The following is a 25,513-nucleotide window of genomic DNA, read 5'->3' as shown; positions in this document are numbered from 1 at the left end:
ATCATTCAAGTCTCGTTTAAATAATTATCATAAATACTTATTACGTTAAAGATGGACATTTTTTTGTACGTTTATAGTGCACTAAATCAATAATTCATTTATTAATTTCTCTCTTCTCAAATTTATTAAATACGGAATATACCAGTGGAAGTAGAAAATTTCAGAATTCAATCTGGTTGAAGTAACGATATATACTAAACAGTTACATACTATATATACTATAATATATACTTTATATTAAAGTAAATCCTTGATGAATTTTCCCCTATGTTGAAATATATTTTTTCTTTCTTCGAACATATCAAAAAATAAGTACACTTAATGCCGGTACATATTTTTAATAATTTCGTGATGGATTATTTGCATATAAATGTAACCTGTTTCACCGGTTATGAAAATGCTTCAGAAGTATTATATATATATATATCGTAAAAGTCCCGAGTCGGTGGATAAATAACCGAGATAAATTTCTCTTACCTTATTTTCTGGAGGGAAAGAATGTTAAAAGAGAAAAAAATTTCATACTGGCAATAATCCTTTTCGTTAAGGATCACTCGGAATGTATAAAAAAATTCACCAAATGGCATACGTTTTTGGTTATTTTCGTACAAACGAATGGACTTATACCAATGAAAGATGGAGTGAACTAATGAAGAAGTTGACACCCGAAGATTGTGATTTATTTCTTTATGATATGAAAGATATCGTTTGAGATATTTATTTTGCAACATATATCGTAGAAATAAGACAATACATCTTAAAGGATCCCATTGATATAAACTCGTATAAAATGGCGAAGGTATGTTTGTTCTTGGATTTTTTCTACATTTCCTATTTATCATTGACAATCACTATCAAATGATATTTATTTTTCAAATTTTCTAGACATTATTGGATGCAACGAATATTGAAACTTCATTTGCTGTGTCTTTCTTATCATCATATGGGCTATAATTTTCAATCCATTTGTAATGTTTGGATCTTCGTAAAGAATGCAAAGATATCTAAGAATGTGAAGAGAAAAAAATAATTATAATTTATGCTTTCGCTTATCTACAATTTCATTTCTCAAATATAATGAATCTGAATTTAAGCGATATAGTAAGAAATAAATTACAGTTTCTTGATTTCCGAAAGATATCGAAATTAAATCTTTCAAAGTGTTTGTAAAAATTAAATGCAATTGGATATAGCGTGTCAGATAAATAAATAATTATCGAAAATGTTGAATAAATGAAACATAGTTGAATTCGCAATATGAATAAATACAAAATTGTAGAAAACAGAAATCAAAACAGTTGTCTATCAAATTAAAACGAATAGTACTTAATACTTAGTAGATATAACAGGAAAGAAATAATAAAGAAATTAATCTTTTAGTGCATTATGACCACGCAGAAAGTTCTCTTCTTTGAAATAATACATATTCATGGTAACTACTTAACACGTTCCGTGCCATGTGTACCACCGGTGGTACACGCAATCATTTTTTTCTTTAGTCAAAATATCAAATGACCTGAACGACAAGTCAGGCAAAAATAGCTTGGCACGGAACGTGTTAACTACGTAACTACTTAAAAGATAGAAAATATCTGTTGATAGGGACAGTATTTTGAAAAACATTGACGTTATTTTTTACTTTGAATGAAGACATACAGAAATTCCAATATTGATTAGTCTTAATCGAGAGGGATTGTCCAATCTCGGCATCTCGTGATGGAGTAAAGCTACGCTCATATGCGAGGTATCAATTATTTTTAACACGACCATTAGATTAAATGAGAAAACAAAATCAGCTATAGCTATTAATGTCCAAACTCTGAAGGAATCACTTTATCCAAAGAAATAATGAAATTAATTGTACCATCTTTAGTCTATTAGGTTGTTCGGAAAGTCATTTCGTTTTTTTTTTTTTTGTGAAAATGAAAGACAATTTTCGTATAATGAACAAATATTTTATTAAATTATATATTGGTCATTCTGGTCTAATACCTTTTGCAATCTTTCTGGTAGTAACATGATTCCACGCTCATAAAATATTTGGTCTTTGCAGGTAAAAAACTAATCGAGGTGGTTTTTGACCTCCTCATTTGAAGTGAAGGTTCTTCCGTCTAAAAAATTTTGCAGTAACCGGAACAAATGATAATCCGAAGGTGCCAGATCTGGAGAATATGGTGGGTGTGGCATTGTATCCTATTCAAGCTGTAAAAGCTTTTGGCGAGTGACCAAACTTGTATGAAGTCTCGCATTATCTTGGAGGAACACTACACATTTTTTATTGATTAATTCTGGCCTTTTCTGTTGAAGTGCATCATTCAGTTTGTCCAGCTGATGACAGTAGACTTCCGAATTAATTGTTGTGTTATCCGGTAAAATCTAAAAAAAAAATGATTCCTTTAAAATCCCACCAAACAGCCAGCATCACTTTTTTTGATGGATATTGGCTTTGGAAATGCTTTGAGCAGGTTCATCTTTTTTGCTCCATGATCTCTTGCGTTTGACATTGTTATATACAACCCATTTTTCGTCCTCAGTAATGATGGGCTTCAAAAATGGATCTTTTTCGTGACGTTTAAGAAGCGAATCACAGACGTCAACGCAACGACACAAATTTCTCTCCGTGAGAATATGGGGAACCCATATATCGAGTTTCGACGTTAAACTCAGGCCTTTCAAGTGGTCATAAACAGTTGAATTTGATAAATTTAATCTCTCACCGATCTCACGTGTTGTTATTCGCCGATTTGCATCAACTAATGCCTTTATTGTGTCTTTATCTACTTCAACCGGTCTTCCAGAACGTGATGCATCTTCGACATCAAAATTGCCGGATCGAAATTTTGCAAACCAGTTCTGGCACTGGCGTACTGTCAACACATCTTCTCCATACACATTGGATAAATTCTTTCTGGCTGGAACAGCATTTTTACCTTTTCTATAGTAAAAAAGTAAAATATGACGAAAATGCTGCTTATTGCTCTCCATATTTAAAAGGGCACCAACCAAAAACTACTGCGTAGAATCAATTGAATTTTTTCATATGCAAGCCTTGCTATATCAGCTCTCAAAACATATAATGATTATGCGGCTTAAGTGTGAAGTTGGGTGCAAAAAAATACAATTAAATCCTCTGTCGGGAAAAAAACGAAATTACTTTCCGAACAACCCAATATTTGTCTCTTTTTAATGTCTATTGGATTTTTTCAATGAACAATCAGAATTTAACAAATCTTTGTTAGCTTTAATATTTCAGAGTTTTGTCATAGCTTTTGCCAATTGTCCCCATAGTCTAGAAGTTCTCTGGATACCGACAAGATAAATGATTTGATGAATTTTATTCTATATTTCCGGCGACATTATATACCAATACATTTATCTTCGAATGTCGATCATTTTTACGCTAGTTTCATATTCATTTTTTGGATATACATTAAAATAATGCGTGATGCATTTAATATCTTAAGAAATGATACATTCGTACAATTTTTTGATTTTAGATTACAGAAATAGGATCAAAGATTTGGGTGTATATGAATTTAGGGATAGTTTTAACATATGAGAAAGAGGTGGTCCTAAACTATTATTTTCGACATTTTTCACTAAAGTCGAAAATCCTATCCATTGTAATTATTTACAAGAATTTTATCACGACTAGTTTTTAGATAATTAATCAGGAAATCTTTTCTCATCAAAAAAAAGAAATAAAAAGAAAGTTATACAAGAAAAACGACAATTGAATGACACCATAAATAATATGAAATACGATAAGTTTTCTAAGAGTTTGATCTCTATCATTTATATTTTGATGATGTTACGTATCGTAAGGATTACGATTGTATTATAAAGAAATGTTACTTTTGTATGAATCAAGGTGTGTGTTTTCACGATACCCGGCGACTTGATACTTTCACCGTGTACTCTCGGACAAAATGATAGCAAATGTGTGCTATATTTAATTTCTCGAGAACAATTTAGAAATTCTATATATAGCAAATATTAGATAAATGTAATAACATTGAAAGAAGAAATTTGTTATTAAATAAGACTGTCTTTCATTGTATTAGGTTGTTCGGATAGTAATTTCGTTTTTTTCCCGACAGAGGATTTAATTGTATTTTTTTGCACCCAATTTCACACTTAAGCCGCATAATCATTATATGTTTTGAGAGTTGATATAGCAAGGCTTGTGTGTGAAAAAGTCCAATTGATTCTACGCAATAGTTTTTGGTTGGTGCCTTTTTAAATATGGATAGCAATAAGCAGTATTTTCGTCATATTTTATTTTTTTACTATAGAAAAGATAAAAATGCTGTTCCAGCCAAAAAGAATTTATCCAATGTGTATGGAGAAGATGTGTTGATAGTACGCCAGTGCCAGAACTGATTTGCAAAATTTCGATTTGGCAATTTTGATGCTGAAGATGCATCACGTTCTGGAAGGCCGGTTGAAGCTGATAAAAATACGATAAAGGCATTAGTTGATGCAAACCGGCGAATAACAACAAGTTAGATCGAACGTTACACGTAGTGAGTCACCAGACCGCTTTCAATTATAGTTTTCATCCACTCTATCGTATTTTAAAAAATTAAATGAAAATCAATCTCTATTCGACATCATTGATGCTCGACGTTTCTTTTCTTTTCAGATTACTCAAAATTTATAATAAAAATCACAAAATGTTCTCGATCATTTTTGTACGATCGAATGGAAGGATACGAATGATAAACAGAACGAACCAAAAAGAAAATTAACTTCTACAGTCTTATATAAAATAATAAATATCTCTTCTTTCTTTCCTACTTCATTCATTATTCATCTCTTATTGACAATTACTTTCGAATGACGCTCATTTATTGAACTTTTAATGCTTCGATGAATGCATTAAGAATCGAAACTTGTTATAACCAGTTATAGCCTTCTTATGATTATATGAACTACTTTCTTCAAACTGCTGACGTTCGAATATTTATATAAGAAGCAACGTTGTCAAAAAATGAAAACAAAGATGAAATCATTTGAAAGTAGCGAGGATACTCCTTGAATTCACCTTAATAATTCAGTGTAAAAGTAAACTTTGTTTAAGTAATACTTATATCTGAAGTAAGAAAGAAGAAACGCCTTGTTGATTGTTGACGAGAACGTTTTTGAAAATGCGCTTCTCGCACCGGACCAACGATGACAGTCGATTTGCACGGAGGAAATGTCCCCCGTCTCGTCCTTGTTGTCCAAGCTATAGACCCACTGGTCGCGATGAATATGGACGACGGCACTAGGCTAGGATATCATTGCAGGCAGTCAGCAAAATACCGCTCGCCGCATTCCCGCAAATTAATGGGAGAACGCGCATTCTTTAAAGGATCCCGTGAGAAATGGAGAAGTAATTGCGATATGTAAATCTCACCGTGTATTTGATTGGATGAGTTACAATTGTTTGTGTGTCTTGTGTATAATGCATAGTTAGCCGAACTGATTGCTTGAGAGCTTAGACGTTGTGAGTCTGAAAGATGGAACTTGACTCCTCAGATGTTGTGAGTCTGAAAGATGTAATTTGACTGCCTTTTTGTCTATTTTGAACTATCCACGTAAACTTAAATGAGATTGGTAAAGGGCGGAGTTTGACCTATGGAAAGGAAAAGAATAAATGCTCCATTGGTCGGGGATAGTTCGTTGGAATATTTCAACATTCCATGTGTGCTCGTTTGTTCTAATGATCGTGATTGGAGTATGACAATGGATATTTCAAGGCTAGGCGCAGGTAGCCCTTAGCTTACCGACCCTAGGCTTCTGCTTTTATTGTTTATTTATTGGCCGGGTCGACACATTATCGAAACCCAGGTACTTTACTAAGAATGCCTAACCCCAGACAAAGATGGCCATGTTTTTCTTATCTATACGTTTTGTTTTCCTAATAGCCGATATATTCCCAAGGATAATTTTTTCCAATGGTGTTATATAATCCTTAAGAGAAGGTACCGTGAACAATGAAGAGACACACGTGTGCGTCAACAGCCTGTTTTACATTTTCGAAGGGGCATCAATTTAATTTTGCAATATGGAAAATAATTTTGAAAGTAAAAAAAAAAATTAAATGGATATGAATTTAAAAGAATCCTATTAAAGCATGTTATAAAAACTTATTAACAGTATTTTATAAAAATGCAAGAATAGAATTATGTGGAAATTGAAAAAAATATAAAAATGTTAATGAATTACGCAGTATTCCGCAAAAAGAGTAATTCGAATATTTGAATAATACTGTAATTTACCAAAATCAACAAAAATTATGTACAACTGACGATAAATATGGTATAAACAAGTTTTTCAGAAATTTTTGAAATACTAACACATTGACGTCCTTTGAAGCTGGAGATAATCTAGATACGTGATGATTTTGTGTCATTACTTTCCAACGCGTTACATTTGAAGAAACTGCTATAATTTGTTAACAAATTAATATTTTTCAAAGAAATTTTGAAGAAAGCGGTAAATTATTCAACTACGAGCTTACTAATTAGTAACATATGCGTCTGTTGGAAAAATAATTATATTAAATGTGTCGATTATAGTAACCTTTTTACCTTTCGGAGATTTCAAGATCACCTTTTGTCTTTTATGCATAAACTTGTAATATTTTTACACTTATCCTTTAACAAATATTGAGAGAAAAATCATTAAGAGTCGTAATAAATTTTTTTTCGATCCAAATATAAAAATCATTAAAAGAAAATCCAAATTAAATAAATTTTGTACAATCTTATTAAAGAGCATACAAGGCTGTTTTCGGAGTTGATGATAAATTATTGCTATTATATTATTTAATGGTATAAGTATCTTTAAATGCTATACAAATATCATCTATAGAATCGCATTTGAAATGACACTACATGTCATTTCAATTTTTCAACGTGTCAATTTATTATCTCATATACATAAGAAATACACAATTTCCTATTAACATATTATATGATCTAACGGATAGTATAATTCTACATTAATATTTTGAATATGTCGTTAATAATGAGCCTGTCGTCTTAAAATATGAGCTAATGAAAAAAAAATAAATAACGCAAAGGCGATACATTAATTAATTTTTGTCGTATTTTGCAGTGATTTTATCTGTCTTCGAATAATAATATGATTCGATAAATCCCAATTCGACTGAATTAAATGTTGGACATTTTTAATTGTAAAAAAAAATCTAAATTAGAAGTCATTTTACGAGTTGTATTCAACATAATGTAATTCTCATTACCTATTATTTTTAGATTTATATAACAACCATACATACATACATACATATATATATAGATACACCGAGTGATTCCATAAAAATGGGACAAATTTTGAAAAAAGGTAATACATGCTAAGATAAGCATTTTTCTTCATAGCTGACGAAATCATGAATTAAACTTTAAGGTTATAGGTCTTAAGGAACCTGTTGCTCTGTGTTATTTAGTTCATTCAAATTTTTGTTTACTCTGTTGAAGAAAAAAAATACGTATGCAAATTTAATCTAAGGAAGTGACTTTATACTTTTACGTAAATTCTTTTAACCCGAAATATACGACCTTTTTAATTACGATCACACATTACATTACAAACGCTCACAAATCAAACGATTTTCTCATTATTTATAATTTTACAATAGTATAGAAGCATAAGTGTAAGAACTGTCATGATTACTTTTTATCCAACTGGAGTTAATAACGATCTTGTGGTTGCTCGATTATACGAAGAAAAATAACGTCATAACATTGTAAAATGCATAAATAATATTCGATCACAATATTTGTTCTTAAATTGTTTTTTCTAATAGAATCATTAATCAATCATCAATCACACTAATGTGAGGTGAATGGAAAAATTCGTTCTAAAAAATAGAAAAAAGAACAATCAAAATGAATCGATGAAATTAATGAAATAAGAAGTTTTGAATATCTTCAGGTTTATGTTCATCTATACGTTTGCAGATCGATTTGAAAGAGCAGAAATGATGGGAGTTCTGATAAATGCGAATGAAAGAAATGGCTGTTGCGAAAAATGATTTAAACCTTGACATATCGACCGAATGTGCGCCAACTAACTTATTGTTAAAAATTAAAAGAATTCTTTCAAAGTCGCATCCCATACTCCTCACATAATAACACATTTATTAGCGGTGTTTGTCCGTGAGATACTTAGCTGTACATCTCATATAATTTTCCGAAGTTTATAACTAAATACTGAAAGTATTCAACTATTTTAAGGTGCATGAATATAACAAAAAGTATTGATTATATTGCTAATATCATGCTTATAATTATTTGACGTTTAAAAAAGGGCTGACATGGTCAAAATAAAAAGTTCTTATGCCAACTAAAGAAGAGTATTTATGAATATAAATAAATTGAGAGAAGTCGGAATTGCGTATCAATTAGCACACATTTGATTGATGTATCAATTCTCGAGACGCTTTTTGCAGCAGCCATTTCTTATTTCTTCGTCGACTTTTATCGGTACTACCATCATATCGATCTCTAAACGTAGAAAAAGTAATTAATAGAATGAAATAGAATATATTAAATACAAAAGATATTATCGAAAAATATCTTTAATGTGATTTTCATTGCTATACTATATTAATCATTTATCATGATCGTTCAACCTATTTCACTAATAACACCGCCCCCCTTTGGTCCGCCATGATTAAAAACTCACGAAGAAAATTTCAGATAGAGTCGCCTCCGATTTTGATGAGCTTTCACACCGTGAAATTGGTCGGAAAATTAGCAGACACGTATTTTTTCTTAGGTGTAAACACTTGACAATTTTCGAAAAAATTGGTCATTTTGTCGAAGAAAAAATTAATTGAAGAACTTGCTCATGCTGCTTCAAAATAACTTAGTTCGTAGTGCAGTGGTTAAAGCATTAGTGTACCATTTTTCAAATCCATCAACGATTTTTTTTCTTTTTCTTCTTACTTGTTATTATGAATATTATAAATAAACGATAGACATATTTTTTTTATTACACAGTAAAGCTTTTTTCATTTTTTATGTATAATTTTTTTTTATCATCATTTGAGAATAAAACTTGAGAGAAAAAATATTCTTTGCATGCATACATTCATTGTTTGCATGTGTCATTAACAATCGCGTTATTATTTCGAATTTGATGAAAAAACATACAAATTAATAAACACATTAATTAGTTTTTACAATGTTTCCTTTTATCTTGGATACGTCTGCAAATTCAATTGCAAAGAGGAAGATTATTTAAATAAATTAAAAATTTACTTAGATAAACAATCGGACGTCTTTGATTTATTCCATGAAAGAAAAAGAATAAATGAATAAATAAATAAATAAATAAAATAATGATGGATGATGAGAAAAGATAATCTATTTAATTGATAATGAGTGCACGAATTTTGTAATATTGAGTAAGATCGATTAAATTGATCTACTTAGAATTTGAAAAAAAAATTTTTTGCTTTTTTTTGCATTTGATTCTATTTCAAATTCGAATCTATAGTTGACATTTGTATTCTGTCTAATTGCACTTGTACCATTTTAATAAGCGTTTAATAATAATTTGTAATTATAATAAACATTATTATTATTATAACAAGATATATTTATTTATATAAGAGTATAATATATAAGACTGCATATTATTTACATATTTTATTATTATATTTATTAATTATAGTAAGACATATTGTACTAATATATATTTGACAGGAGACAATTATAAATTGACAAATAAAAAAAAATATATATATATATATATATATATTATTTTCTTTTTTGATTCTATTATCTACGTACATATTACTTCTTAACATACATATTACTTCAAGAAAAACGACTTTTTATAACTTTATATACATTCCAGGTTTGCTAAACCAATAATTTCTTTATCAATTTTAGATAACTAATAAATACGGAATATATCAAATACTATATACTAGTAAATGGAAATAAAGAATATCAAATTTTAATGAGTATGACATAATAATCGATGAAAAGTAAACAACTAACTTATTCTACGATGAGTTCATTTCTTGGATAAACAATTTTTTCTTTTTATTCGAACGTATCAAAAAATAAATCCACCTGATACCTGATATAGTCGATCTGTTTATAATCTTTTTCTACAATGGTTATATTTTGTCCGTTTGTTTTTAACAACACTTCAATCATTTCCACATCCTGAAATTGTAAACATAAACGGACACGTAAAGATCTTCTCTATTTCTCTATCATATTCATTCATTTTGATCGTTTCTTTTTCTTCTCTTTCATACGGGTTTTTTTTTATAATCCGCTCTTAGATTTAACTTCATCATTGTATTAACTCAACAACGGAATGGTCTCTAATGCGATGAAGTTTAAATTTCTTTTAAAGATCTTTCCAATTAATTTGAGAGAACAAAATAAGGAGGTAAAAATAAAAACATATACAGGATGTCCTATACTGTAAGTTTTCTAAATTTATTTCGATAAACACAAACCAACTACTAATATTAATCACTCATATTAAGGTAAGATTAAAATTTTCCTTAATAGGTATTCATTACCCATAATATTACCCGTTCATTAACACTTAGCGATAGACCTAAATAATTCAGAAAGCATTTAGTTAAGATAATTTTCTAATGTATTAGTTTAGGACATAAGTATGTTAATATTTTTATGTAGAGCATAAGAAATTACATCAATTGTTCCAGTCAAAAATATAAGTTTCCATTAAAATAAAAAATGCAGTTGGATTTTTCTGATCCACATAATTACATAAAATTATTTGCATATTATGCACCATTTAATACCATTTAACTACATTTAATATCAATTAACTTCTAATATTTTTTTTTTATTTTCAATCGTTTAAATTGTATAAAAGATTAATCCCTTCCAACTTTGTGGGACACCCTGTATACTATATATATGGTATCGAAAATTTTAATTACTGCTTTGTGCGTGAAATGTTAACGAGCTAGCTATGTATAAATATCTCGTATCGGTCTATTTATGAATTTCCTGAGGCTATGTTCCACTTGAAAGGAGTGTGCGTGTGTGTGTGTGCACGTGTGCGGGCACTTTGTTCTGTCGCATTATCGGTTAAGTTTTTTACTTCACACGCTGTGATGGAGTGAAAAACATAACGTAATTATCTAAATATAGACACCAATATAATGAATTCATAGAAGTATAAACAGTATATTGCTTAATGTATTTTTAATACATTCCTTTCGTACATATGTATGTCAAGCGACATTGATTTAACATTAAATAATCTCGGGTTACCTTCCGCACGATGCGTGTGATTTCAGCATAAGTATGGACGTTATATAAAGTATAACCATGTCTCTCATATGGGTGTATAAACTTTTCTAAGTTATATATTTTTCACATCTATAATAATCGGATAATAATCGGACTCATATCCGATTATAGTAATTAGTGTTAGTAAGTTATGAATTCACGCTTTTTAATTCTGTTATTTCTTCTACTTGTCATTGTTCTTATTATTATATTATTATTATATTAATAATAGTAGTAATAGTAATAATATAAATTGGATATTACTATACGAGAAACAATAACAAAAATATTACTGATCTTAACTCATAGATAATATGGAAATGAACTCGTTTTTTGATTTATATAATAATATATATATTCACTAATTATTATTTTGGATAAAATGATTGATAAATTTAAATATATACTTTATATACCTCTGTTATTAAATAAATTGTATCATTGTTGTGTCGTATGTAAAACTAATCATCAAGAAACGCACATCAACCATAAGAGATTAAATATTAATATCTTACTAAACTATCAAATAAGGAGAAAAAAGAATAAATTAGTCAATTACATTTGTTTAAATCTATGCAATAAAAAAGTAACTGATGAAATATCGTTCAGTTTCTAGACGATTCTAAACGCTTGCCAATGTGCTTATAAAATTGATGTCTCATATTGCTTATAAAATTTAAGGCTCTAAAATATAAAGTACAAAAGAAAGTATAAATTTTTTCTAAAATTTAACAATATCTTAAAAACTGAAATTCATTTGAATGAACGCCTGAACACCTATTTCATTATTTTTGTCATAAAATCATCTATCGAAAGCACCATTAAAATATCCGAATGAGTTACAGTAATTTTTTCGTGAAACTCATTTCTTTGCGTTTGAAAATCGAAGCATCATCAATTTACGCACACGAACAAGTAGGTAATCATCTACTTTGAAATTGGTAGTACAAGTTTCTTCTCTTTTGCTGAAAATTTTGAAAAGTGCCACTGTATGAAACTTTTTCTCGTCGAAAGCAAATATTTACTTTAAACGTTAAAAACAATATTTATGCCAAATATTTTTAAACAATTTTAATGAGCAATGCCTCATTTTAAATATGAAAGTTTAAGCAAGGATTTTGCTATTTCGAATTTGTGAAAAAGCTTTACTCTAAAAGCGTAAATTATTTTCGAAAGAATATATTTTTTTTTATAGGATGTTTAAAAAAAAAAAAAGAACTAACAAATTACTTGCTTGTAAATTCCGTATGATTTTCATAATTGTAAATCGATTAAAATAATGAAATTGTGCGTGTAGAGGGGACATGTGTGCGTGTAGAGAGGACGGTATGATACACTATCATGTTCTATCGCATAGGGAAAGAGGTCAGTGTTATCTAATTTATTTACCCGTCTACCTAATTTTTCTATTTATTAATAGTATAGACGCAAACTTCATACGAGCAACATATTTCTGTCGTGAGAACAAAAAGAAAGATGTTCGACTTGAATCTTGATACTTTATCGTTTGAGTTTTAATTCAGAGATTTTTAATTCAGTGAAATCGAAAATACATCTAAAAGTGAATAGAATTTGTATAAGCATTAAAAAAAAAAAAAAACATAATAATACAACGTGATATGAAAATTTAGTGATACACTTCTATAAAAATTCAAATAAATAAGTCAAGTAAATAATTAAAATTTTAAAGTTATATAAGAAAATTTATGATTTACGTGGAATTACGATGAAAAATCAATCCAGGCGTTTGATTTAATAAGATTATATTTATAATAATTATTTGATTATTAGATATTTGAATAATCTAATTTGATTATAATTTAATAAAATCAAATAAAATAAGCTGCTATTATGTATCGTTAATGTCTAATAATAAAAATAAAATTTGTAGAATGTTAAATCGGCATTTAGGGCCATGCCAGGTAATTGGGAAAGGGGGAGAACATTTTCTTTACTTTTTGACATATTAATATATTTTAATATTATATAACGATTTCATTAATTTAATAATACATTTTTTTTTAATTTATTAACATACAAATAAATACGACGAATATTTCGATCTTTTCTTTGGGTCACCATCAACGAAAAATATAATAAAAAATTGAACTATAATTAAATACAACGTGCGCTATGGTTTACAAACCCTTGTAACGTTCCATATATGTATAAGAAATATAAAATAATCAACACGTGGCGTTGAGGAGGTTCACAATACAATCTGGAGGAATTCTTTTCTCGAACAATTCGGATATTTGTTTTGTTTTGACTTGATATTTCGTTATTTATTAAATAATTTGTTACCTTTAGAAAATTTATCCCTATTTCTATGTATTTTGAAGTAGTAGACGTTTTTGTAAATCTTATTATTGAGGGCAGCTAAAATTATGAATCTTAGGTAGATACGCAAAAAAAATTTTAAACGGATTCTTAATCTGTAAGAATGTCACTATTAAAATCACTAAAATAAAAAATCTACGATATTAAAATTCAGAAAAATCAAACGCTCCATAGAAGATTCAATATCGATTTTAATAGAATTTTTCTAACTAAGTTTGCTAACATTTGAATTAAAAATTTACAAAAAGAAAGAAAACTGAATTTAGTCATTGCAAAAGAGAGTTTTTTTCAATCATACATTACATATGCGATACAACTTTTTTTTTCCTTTTTTTATTTCCTTATCTTGATGTAAATATATTATTGCAGCTTGTTATTTTTATAAATGTGATTTTATAATTGATGTATTTTTATTATTTCAATTATTCAATATTATTTCTTATGAATTTATATTTTTTTGTGAATGAATTGCAATACTATGAAACGATTAGACTCAAGTTTATGTTAATTATGTTTAAAAACACAAATAATATATTGTTTCAGACGATCAATTGTTAAGCTTTTTTAATATGTAACACTAAAATGTTACAACTGCGTGTGCGATAATTTTACAAACCGTTTAGTATTAATGTAAAAAGATTATTGTCATTCGACAACATTAATAATTCTTTAGTAAATTCTTAGAGTGTTATTTACAATTAATAGAATATTCAGCAATTTCCTGATTTTTATAAAGATTCCATTCGTCAAGTTCAATATAATCACGTAGGTTTGAAAATAATAAAATCCGAAATATTTATTGTTTTTTAAATATAAGTTATGATTCCTATATTGTAATAATATTAATACAAATAATATTGAGATTTTTTCTACATAAACCCAGTACAAATATTAGACATTGCCCCTGAAAGTAGGCTTCTCCCTGTGTTAATTTGATATTAGTATTATATACTCTATTATAATAAGTTGAAAGTATATAATAAAAGATGAAATGATAAATTATTAAATTAAAAAAATTTGGAGGTGTTCTTTTTTGTTTGGGAATCGGTACAGTAATTGATAATCCACAATAAGTTGAATTTAACAAAATTTTAATTTATATATGCTATTTTTGATATTTGATTAATATTACATTAAATTAAATTTTTTTTTATAAAACTAAATCAAGTCAATATATATAGTATTGTTAAGATTTTATATAAATTACATATATATCAATTAATTGGATTATAAAATTTCACTTTTATATGAAATCAAATTTGACGGTAAAATTAAATAAATTAATTAACTTAAATAAAAATTAAAATATGTGCAAATTATCTGTCATTTCTAATAAAATATTCTATCTAAGAAATTTTAAATAATTTCTATTGCAGGTAGATATTACAAAATGTTTTCTAATTCAACATCGAGCTAACAATCATTAAGTTAATTTATTAAATTAATTAAACAGTTTTTATTTAATGCATTTAAGAATCCATTTATAAAAATAAAAAAACACGAAAAGGAGAAAGAAATAATTGCAAAAGAAGAAGTTTCCTCGCTGAAAGCCCTGTTCAGTTAGATACGAAGATCCATCCACACAAGATGGATAGAAATTCGCGTCTCGAACACATCGAAAACTTTGCTTTGACCAATACACTCTCGCCCAATCTCGAAAAAAGATCAGCCAAAGGCTTCCTATCCTATAATCAAGAAAGACGGCGAAGAAAGGCTTATAACAAGCTAAGTTACGGCACTCTCTGCCGAAGGTCCAGGGACTTTCCTCAGAGCAAGTTGAGAGTTACTGACGAACTCCGCTAGTGGCTCCGAAGTGACGCACGAAGAAACTTCATTACTTTTAGTCTTGGAAGTTTATTATATAGGAATAGCGGATCATCTGAGCACTTGTGAGAAACATAACAGTGACTCTCAATTCCTACCTAACTTTGCATTTTATTCGAACAACTATAAAATATAAATTTTAATCTAATACAGAATGATTTATAATTTTAATATATTTCATTACTTATGATTGACTTTATAATTTATATATATTTTGTAAAATTTAACATAACTATTTACAAATGACAAAACCGCTATTTTTTCTATATTCAGACACAAAATTAGAAATTTTTCAAAGAACTTAATCAGCATGTGTACGAGAAAATAAAGTAATATATTAATAATCATTGAGACACTTTTGAAATGACTTATATCGAAATATATATGCAGAGAAAAAATACAATTCGAATGCAATTAGTATGAAATACTATAAAATAAAAGAAATTACCTGTAGGTTTGAAATAAAAAATTATTTACGCTTATTTTCTGACAATCCAAACATTCTCATAGTTTATTTCTCTTCCTTCATATTTGTAAGAAATAGTGTAGGTCAATCATTAGCAATTAATATAATTTAAAGAGTAAAAATAGATTAAATATAACACAAATATGTATATATTAATAGATTTACAGGGTTATAAACCGATTGGAAAGATTTATTTTAGACATTCTGTAATTAAGATCGTTGATTATTGAATTAAAACTGACTGCCCTTTCTTTCCTCTTCTTCTTCAGCGATAAAACACTGTTCCTTTAGAAGAAGCAATTGCACAGTGGAAACACAGAGGAAAAGAGTGATATATCAAGATGTGGCAATATCACATCAGTACCATGAATTTATCGTAATTTGAAAAAGCGTGTCAGTAGAGGTGCAGGTGCATATAACTAAAGATGTTTACTAAGCCTACAACAGAAATATTATCATATAAAATTGTATTTAATAGTTTTAAGTATATTAATTTTCTAAAGTCTTTTAATGAGTCTGATATTAGTGCTGTTAATACCGACAGTACTATACCATTAAATTTAAAAGATATGATATATGCATATAATATGTTTTATTATTTTGGATGAGGTGATAAACGAAAATATGTTTCTCTGTGAACAAAGGAATAAATCTTTATTTGTTAATTAACAATTATTTGCTATTTACAGTCTTATCTGTGATCAAAGAAACGACAATTTACATTTATTATTTACACTACTTAAATTTTATTTAATATATTATCTTTATAAAATTTCTCTGTAATCTCTCGTACATAGGTCCTACTTTCTAATGCCTGTTTTTCTTCAAAATCATAACGGCTCGACTTGTAAATAACAAAAGTCAATCGAAGAACGAGACATGAGAAGCATGGCAAATCTTACTTAAGAAAGTATACTTTCTTTACATGGATATATACATAAAACGCATAATTAGAGAATTTCAAAGTCGATCTTTCTTTTGACATTCTCTTTCTTATAGACATTTCAATACTCACGTTTTTCTTCTTGTTTACTTTCTTCCTTTGTTGCATAATTTTAGATTTCTTCTTTTACTGCTAATTTCAATTTTCCCACAAACTACAATTATAAATTTATTAAATGTATAAGGAAATATAAATGTTGGTAATCGTATTAAAAATAAAAAGAAACATATATATGGATGACATACTTTGTAGTAGAACTAATTACGATACTTTACATGGAACTTATATATCTCTTGTTGCAGTTTTGTTGTCTTTCACTATAGAATTTCGTATTTTCTTCCTTACGCATATATTTCTTTGTCACAGAAGTTATCTCCTTTGTCAATTTATCCAAAAGTAGATGATTCTATAATCGTAGACGTTTCCTGTATCAAAAGAGACTTTACATTAAAAAGTATTTCAGTTAATTTTCCCATTTATATAGCACCCATTATATCAGTGGCTCATTTAAATATTGTATTTCTCTGAACATAATAAATTTGTACACTTAGAATAGAGATTCTAATTAATATTAAATAGAATAATACCATTGATAACAAATTAAGTGCCTTAATTATTTATATAGCTATAGTTTTTCTTAATCATTTCATTAGTCAAGTAAGAGATAAAGTATTACTCTTTTTATATAATTAATAATCGTTATCTGAGTAAACAATATGACTTTTAACTTATTTCGAGATCTATAGGATGAAAATTAAATTTTTGACAAATATATTTAGTAATTTTATGAATTTTATGAATGAAAATCTATTTGTAATCACTCGATTACAATCCAAGCTAAAATCTTGAAAGTATCAATCAGATTAGCATAACCATAGTTCTCTAATGTTGCATATCTATCGAATTATAGTTTGGTCTATATTATGAAAATTCAATATGTCTTCGTAGGTCAAACAAATGTGCATTTGTCGTTTTATCTTTATCTTCTAAATATATACAATATTTTCATTATTTAATTTCATGTCATTCCATTCTTTCTTCTTTGTCTTGGTCAACTAAAGTATTATTTTCATCATCACGTTTTCATTATCGTCATTACCATCTTCGTTTTCTTTTTCATTGTTTTTAGAGATAAGCTTATTTTCATTTGTAGATAATTCCGAGTTTTCCTGGATAATTTGTTGCTGAAATTGAATATTTCTTTTTAATTGGTATAAATAAAATTTTACAGTGATATGAGTATTAGTTACATAAGAATATACATTAGATTTTGATTTACGAATTCATTTTCTTATTGAAATAAGGTTATAATGTCTGCTTTAGAAAGAAATAAAATCGGTATAGTCTATCAAACCTTCAGACATTAACTTTTTAAAGCGAGTAAGTTAATGTTTATTACCTTGCAATTTCTTTTAAAAAGAAATTGTAATACTTACTCTCATTTAATTTTTAACTATATATATTTTAGGAACGTTCGATGATATATTGTGCCTTATAGAGCGATTACGATAGTATAATAATTTTTCTCATTTATATTTTAGAACTACAATAATCATATGTTAATTTCAGGAGATTCCATTTTTGTGTCGTTTCATGAAAATACATTTCCACTTCCCCGTCGTTTTCCTCATTTCAGCAAGCTACACAAACAAAATACTTGTCTCATGTACTTTTTCAAAAGAACGATTTAAATTATAACAGTAAGGAATATTATTAAATAACATGTAACTTTGTCAAAAATTATTATATTATTAATAATATAATATAACCTGAAATGTATCATTCCATTTATGATGTGTTGATCTGTTCTTCATTTTAATATATTTCAAAACTGCATTTAATGATTCTAATTTTAACAATGTTTTATGGCATCAGCTTTACTAATTAATCGATAACAATGGTTTTCTTTACAGTCAGAACTTATATTAAGTTGAACGTACATCTTTGTCAAAAAATTTTTATTTTGGGTAGTAGAAGAGTGGAAGAAACAAATCAATAACTTAGGCGACACCTTGCGACAATAATGTGTAAACTTATTATGGCGGCGTTCGAGTTTGAAGTTTTTGCTAGACTATTAAATCATAAGTTCCATCGAAATATAGCTTCCTTATTTATCGACACTATGGTATCAGCCATATTTAAAAATAGAAATGACGAACCATATACTACGCTCAATAATGATATCGAGAGCGTGCCTGGAGAAAGATTACCAGAAATACAGTAGATTTTGTGAAAAATAAAACAGTTTTTGGAAAATGATTTTGTATAAAATACTTGTTGAGTATAAGGTATAGTGCTACAATTAACTATCTTTTCAAATTCTCCGTAGCATTTTCTTATTTACATTTATTAACTTTAAAACGTCTTATTTCTGTTCGTGTTTTTCTGAATTCTTGATAAACCCAAATATTACATCGTTCATACTTGTTATATTTTTCCGTTTACATATTCGTATCAACAGGCAATGCAACTACGTCGTATTATTTGATTTCATATTCTAACAATATCTCGATTCATTTCTGTCGATGCACATATACTTTTTGTTGATACTATTTAACCCGCATTTTTTAGAATAATTTTTGTTTCTATTTGGTCTCTATTTTTTGATCAATCTTGTTCATACATCTTTTTATAAAAATGTAACTACTAGATATCAATATGAACTTCAGGATAAAGAAAATTGTTCTCTACTTTGGTAAAGAAAAATCATGAATTTTCTTTGAATCAATTCAATCCACCATTTATTCTTACATCTGCTAGAAATCCATTCCGACTTTTTTCAATTTATTTTTATTTATAAGTACTCTTATTTATTTGGCATCAGAACGTTTTCTGTTGATCGTATCAGGTCTTTTTTAAACAACAAATAATTATAAACATGATATTAGGAGACAATATTTTTATTATTTTGGTATACATTTATTTATTTGTATTTTTCAATATTTAGCTATAGATTTTTTTAAATTATATGAAATATCCAGATAAGCATCTCGATCGAAAAACACCGTTCATAAATGTGTTAATAAGTGAGAAATATGGGATGGGACTAAAATCCATACATATTTTACTTATTGCAGAAGTATTATCCATTTTGCATAATTAAAATTGACGCACTTTCATTGCAATTATAAACGTTTATAGAAAGCATTCTTTCCTTATACTCATATCACGTACAGATGTTGTTATTGAATGTACTCACTGTAGCATCGAACTATAAAGTTTATTAGAAGTAGATAGCCTTTTCCCCTCAATCACGGAAGGTTTAAACTGTCAGTGTACGCAACTCATAATAATCAAATACTTTACATTTAGAAATTAATTTTCGACGTTTTGGTTAAATTTTTGGGATTTGAGATCAGTATAATGAATGTACTTTACAAAAAAATCCAAAATAGTGAATTTTCCAGTAAAAATGAAACGGAATTAATAAATATTTCGGCAACAAAATTCAACAGTTATGATCTCGAAATACGTATTTGTCGAACGAACTTTGAATTATTGTCTTACTCGTTTTATCTTAATTTTCACTAAAAAAGAGAAAATCCAGTAAAAATGATACATTGTTTCAATGAAGATTAGGAATGAAACACATGGCTAAGCATTTGACCACAATTTAACATTTAATAAAAATTAAATATAAAAAAATAAGTATATATTATATGCAATAAATGACGTAGTCAATCTATACAAGGAAAAAGTTCTAACCCAAATATCTGTTCGAGATTTCACGAATAAAAACCGTTTAATTTTGATTTATTTTCATTCAAGAAATTATTGATTCGTACATACGCGATAGCCTAAATTACGATTATTTTTATCCTTCATTTTTTTGCTTATCTTTGCTTCTTTTACAGAGATCCAAACGTTATAAGTAGTCTGTAAATCATAGCCCATGTGATGATAAGTAGGACACAGGCGATAAGAAGTTTCAATCCTTGATGCATCAAATAAAACCTTGAAAATTTTCAAAATCAATATTATTTGAAAGTGATTGTTAATAATAAAGGGAAAACGAAGTAAAAATGCAATAAAAAAAATACCTTCGCCATTTTATACGAGCTTGTGGGAGTGTCTCAATAGGATCCTTTAAAATATATTTTCTTACACCTGTGAAGTATGTTTCAAAATAAGTATTCCAAACGAGATCCTTCATATCACAAAAGAATAATTCACGATCTTCAGGCGTCAACTTCTTCATCAATTCGTTCCATCTTCCATTTGTAAATATTTTTTCGTTTATAGAAAAATAACTAAGTAGATTTGACATTTCGTGAATTTTATTGTACATTCTGAGTAACCTTGAACGAAAAGGATTATCGCCAGATGACATTTTTCGTTTCTTTATCGTTCTAATACGCTCCATTCAGCAAATAAGATAAGAGAAATTTACCTTGGGTTTTTACCTCTGCACAAAGAGAATGTATCGATTATAAGAGCTGGTAGTAAATGTAAAAAATATACGTAGAAAAGATAGATCGACCGATATTTTGTTATTTCAAAGATAGGGCACCAAATTGCCTTTTCAAAAGGTACCAATTCTCCATACGTAAGTATCATTTCTATAAATCTGCCGTAAGTGAATGGATTGTCCTTTGATATGTAATTGTAAATGGGAATATCTTCATTGGATCTAAAAAGATCACGTATTCATACGGACGAATTAATTCAATATTTTCTAATATCATTATTTAATTTGATCCTAAAAATATTGTTTCGAGTATTTGTCGTTACTTTCGATTATTTGCAATTTCCCATGCGCTAGCGATTATTCCATTGGTGGTAAAATCTCCAGGCACGAAGTCCACATTTATCGATCCATCACAATAGTGAGTTCGCATTAATCCCATAAAAACACTTGTTGTAACTCCTATTGGTCCGTTTTTGTTGTCGATCCATCCTCGGATAGGTTCTCGGTACGTGGATATCACTAGAAATAATATATCACTTAATATACATTATTTATTACTTTGTTTTATAAGGATTGTGTTGCTACAAACCAATTCCTGGACGAAATATTCCAATCGGTATAGAGTCAGCACGCTTTTTTATAAGATTCTCTGCGACTGTTTTCGTATAAACATAAGTATTTGGCCATTTTCCGAGTAATCTACAATCAAACAATTGTGTGAGTGTAATTAAGTGCACCATCTATTCATTTTATATTTTTTATAAATAAATATGAAATTAAGCAATCGATACTCCGAGATATAAACGTACTGTGGGATAATATCGTCGAGCAATTTTTCATTTATACAGTCCATCAAATTTATCAACTTGTCGGGATCTATCGGTGGGTCATAAAATTTCTCCTCAAGTGGAATATGAAAACAATTCGAATAAGCCGTTGATACATGCACAACACTCTGAAATTTTAAGGATAACAAAGGATTGTTAAAGTCAGATTTTGAAAGACTCTGATTGTTATTAATACGTATAAAGAGGATGGCACCTTCAGTTTTGGCATTTCTTTGGACAAATTTATTATATCCTTTACACTTCCAACGTTGATTTCTGTCGCCAATTTTATTTTCTCGTTGAACTTGACGGTTGCGGCGACATGAAAAATAATTGAGACCTCGCGTATTAATGTAGCTCTATCGACCATTGAGATATCGAGATTCGGCAAGGTACAATCGCCCTTGATTGGGACTATACGATTCTGGAATGTTGGTTGTTTCTCTCTCAAAGTGGAAAATAACTGGAAAGTTGACAGAGTTGTAAATATTTTCTCTCTCACATTCGTTATGACAGGAAAACGACTTTTTGCGATCTTTTTCACGTTATGATAGATCAATACTTTGTTTCTCAATTTTCTTTATTTTATATACCAATTATATTATTTAATAGAAAGAGATAATTTCAAAGTTGAATCAAATGTAAAATAATAATTTACTAATCCATGTAATAGATATAATAACTCAATGAATCTAATACATGGATATAAGATATAATAACTCACAGAATTTTCGATTAGTTCTTTCATGCGTTGATGCAGACTTTTTCCTTTTTTTGTACTTATCAAAAGATAAATGCAAGTGATACCGGGACATTCTCTTAACAGTTTCTCGATCAATAACTTTCCTATGAATCCTGTTCCACCAGTTATAAAAATACTTTGACCACTGTAAAATTTTTGAATAGGTGTAAGTTCGTAATTATCCTCGATGGGTTGAATATATACAGGCGCATATTTAGTTTCCGTAGCATCTCTCAAAGAACTTTCCGATAGGGCTATTTCTTGTTCACCTCTTTCTGGCACTACGTCTATCATATTTGCTTTTCTAAATCGATCTGTAAACATAAACATAAACGAAAATGTAGAAATCTTGTCTGTTTCTCTATCGTATTTATTTATTTTAATCATTTAAACGATAATGCAAATAAATTCAAGTGTCCGTTGAATATACTATAATCGAACGTTTGATTATCATTAACACAATCTTTATTCCGATGGGTTTGCTCTTTCTATCTTAATATCGATTATTAAAAGGCATTCATGGCATCTATTACTCGTCCTAATATATATCTATAATTTAAAATAGACAATTTCGTTATGATAGAAAATGATCGATAATTGGTGTCCTCAATTCGAAAGGGAAAAATATCACGTAACATCTAAGAAAGAAACATTACATATATTACTATTAATTGCATCATGATATTGTTTTTTATCTAGTTCAAGGTAAAAAAAAACGTTTCAATTGCACATGTATCGTTCAACCTGCCGCTTAATAATGTGTAATAAGTGAACATCTTAGAATAAGTTATACAAGAAAAATCAATTGAGTCTTCGACTGCGATCATTTTTCTATACTAGTCTACTTATAATTCTTCGCGTACTACGCAAACAGAACAACGTGTGATAATCCTCGTTAATAAGATGATGCGAAATTCTATCAACTAGAAAAATTTTTTGATCTTCCTTCGTTCAGACAGGAAAAAAATATTTATTATGATTCTTGAAGAAATTTTTTCAATATTTGATAAAAGATAAATGTAAAAAAGTTAAAAGTTAGTCTATATAAAACTAAAGTGGACCATATAAAAACCGACAAAAAAAAGTGTCAGGAAATTTACTGTAGATAATTACATTACATATTCCGTCTCAACAATGTTTATGTCAAATCAAAATATTTTTGAACGGTTCACTAACAAAAGAATAATCAAAGCTGATCACATTCCGTGTTTACGCTTCTGAATATTTCGAAAACTAAAAAAAAATTTTCGCGTTCTATTTATCATTTTAATTATGGTAGTTGCAGCTAATTTTTCTAGATTTTGTTGAATTGTAATATTAACCGAACACTTTAATTTCTTATTTTTCCATAATTTCGTGTAACTCACAAACCTTTTTATGCTTTTTAAAATTTTCATGTAATTATTTACTTGAATTTTCGTAAAAGAATGTTACTAACACACATTTTTATAACAAACCTTTTGATTCTAATTCTTTTTAAGTGTATACTTCTATAAAATTTACATACTTTCAATATTATTTTCCATATTGCATTATTAAAATAGACGGTTTATAGTAAAGTTATGAAAATTCGAAGTAGAGATTTTTTTCTATTCCTTAGAACAGTTGTAGGTGTTGATTGAACGAAGCTCACATTTGTACTGAAATACAAAAACAACCAAAAGCATTTAACCTTTTTCTCCCACCACGTTTCATTGATCAATTCTTGATCTTTTTCGACACTCTTGCTTTTTTTTCTTATATTCAAATATAATTCGTCTCCTGGAAAATATATGTGGTCCAAAAGAAGCGATCAGCACACACAGGTTGTTGCTTGTTTTAATGCTTGATGTATCCAATAAATCCTAAATTCGGAAAGTTGGCATTATTTTAAATTCTAATGACAAAGGAACAATTAAAAAAAAACGCGAGAAAAAAGATGTCTTTGTTATTTTATATATGCTCGTAGAAGCGTTTCAATAGCATATTTAAGACGTGTATATTTTTATCGTTAGGAGACATGATCAATAGTACGTACTTAAACATTACGAGCGAGACTTAAACGAAAATTAAATTTATTGTCTTGTTTTAGAAATGGAGGAAACATTCATGCGAAGAAGAAAAGAAAGAAAGATTAAAATTAATGTGTAAGGTAGAATAACAGGAAGAATTTCTAAATTCTAATTTACATGTTGCTTTCTAGATGAGTTTGAAAATGATGCAAGAAATTATGTAATTATTGGTACAGGCAATCAGATAACGATTTTTATGGTCAATTACATTCTTTTTTTCAGAACGTGTCCAAAGATATATCTATTTTTTTAGTTAAATGATATCCTCTTCACAATTCCTTGGTCAATAATTAATTACCTCGTTGATTTTACTTCCCTGTTTACAAATATTTATTTACGTATTTATTGTTATATTCAAATGGTCGAAGGATCATTATCTAATTAAACGTTTAAAACGCTGTTAAATAAAAAGTTTCGTAATTCCAAAATCCATGATTATTGTGAATAATCTGATATCATCACATATGAATATATCAATGTTTTTCCGAAATGGAAAAGTACCAAAGTAATACATAATGCGTAGTGAAAAATGTTTATTACGTCTCGTATTATTTTTCATTTATTTCTAAAACTAATCCGACAATTCTTTTAACTCTATGAATAATT

At 28.2% G+C, this 25,513-nt stretch overlaps 2 protein-coding genes and 1 long non-coding RNA gene across 7 annotated transcripts in view; all 3 read right to left on the bottom strand.

Annotated features, from left to right (window-relative positions):
* Positions 1 to 2,421: 2,421 nt before the first annotated feature.
* On the bottom strand, positions 2,422 to 2,985 carry LOC124957235 (histone-lysine N-methyltransferase SETMAR-like). The gene has a single exon (XM_047514074.1). It carries the CDS (start codon positions 2,983 to 2,985, stop codon positions 2,422 to 2,424), a length of 564 nt encoding a protein of 187 aa, XP_047370030.1.
* A 12,967-nt stretch (positions 2,986 to 15,952) lies between these two features.
* On the bottom strand, positions 15,953 to 18,874 carry LOC124957414. 3 transcript variants are annotated; one of them, XR_007103527.1, is made up of 6 exons: positions 18,649 to 18,874; positions 18,316 to 18,519; positions 17,467 to 18,063; positions 17,125 to 17,304; positions 16,952 to 17,033; positions 15,953 to 16,374 (listed from the first exon to the last, which is right to left on the bottom strand). It is a non-coding gene; the product is annotated as an uncharacterized LOC124957414 (long non-coding RNA). The 3 variants fall into 3 exon arrangements; XR_007103528.1 differs by having other exon boundaries at positions 17,979 to 18,063; positions 18,649 to 18,870; XR_007103526.1 differs by having other exon boundaries at positions 17,125 to 18,063.
* A 998-nt stretch (positions 18,875 to 19,872) lies between these two features.
* Positions 19,873 to 25,513, bottom strand: part of LOC124957405 (fatty acyl-CoA reductase wat-like) — a 10,929-nt gene continuing 5,288 nt past the window's right edge. The window contains exons 1-9 of one of the 3 annotated variants that reach the window (XM_047514439.1): positions 24,364 to 24,461; positions 22,839 to 23,170; positions 22,329 to 22,577; positions 22,097 to 22,242; positions 21,877 to 21,986; positions 21,611 to 21,806; positions 21,270 to 21,509; positions 20,920 to 21,177; positions 19,873 to 20,833 (exon numbers count right to left, since the gene is read on the bottom strand). In XM_047514439.1, coding sequence (XP_047370395.1) covers positions 20,728 to 20,833; positions 20,920 to 21,177; positions 21,270 to 21,509; positions 21,611 to 21,806; positions 21,877 to 21,986; positions 22,097 to 22,242; positions 22,329 to 22,577; positions 22,839 to 23,170; positions 24,364 to 24,382 — 1,656 coding nt within the window. In that variant the 5' untranslated portion in view covers positions 24,383 to 24,461 and the 3' untranslated portion in view covers positions 19,873 to 20,727. Of the gene's footprint in view, positions 20,834 to 20,919; positions 21,178 to 21,269; positions 21,510 to 21,610; positions 21,807 to 21,876; positions 21,987 to 22,096; positions 22,243 to 22,328; positions 22,578 to 22,838; positions 23,171 to 24,363; positions 24,462 to 24,528; positions 24,643 to 25,513 lie in introns of those variants that run through there. The other 2 variants (XM_047514440.1, XM_047514438.1) reach the window with 2 other exon arrangements.

Source organism: Vespa velutina, chromosome 25 (genome assembly GCF_912470025.1).
Source record: "Vespa velutina chromosome 25, iVesVel2.1, whole genome shotgun sequence".
NCBI lineage: Eukaryota > Metazoa > Arthropoda > Insecta > Hymenoptera > Vespidae > Vespa > Vespa velutina.
Note: the sequence above shows the minus strand (reverse complement) of the source record. Positions and strands in the feature narration are given on the sequence as shown.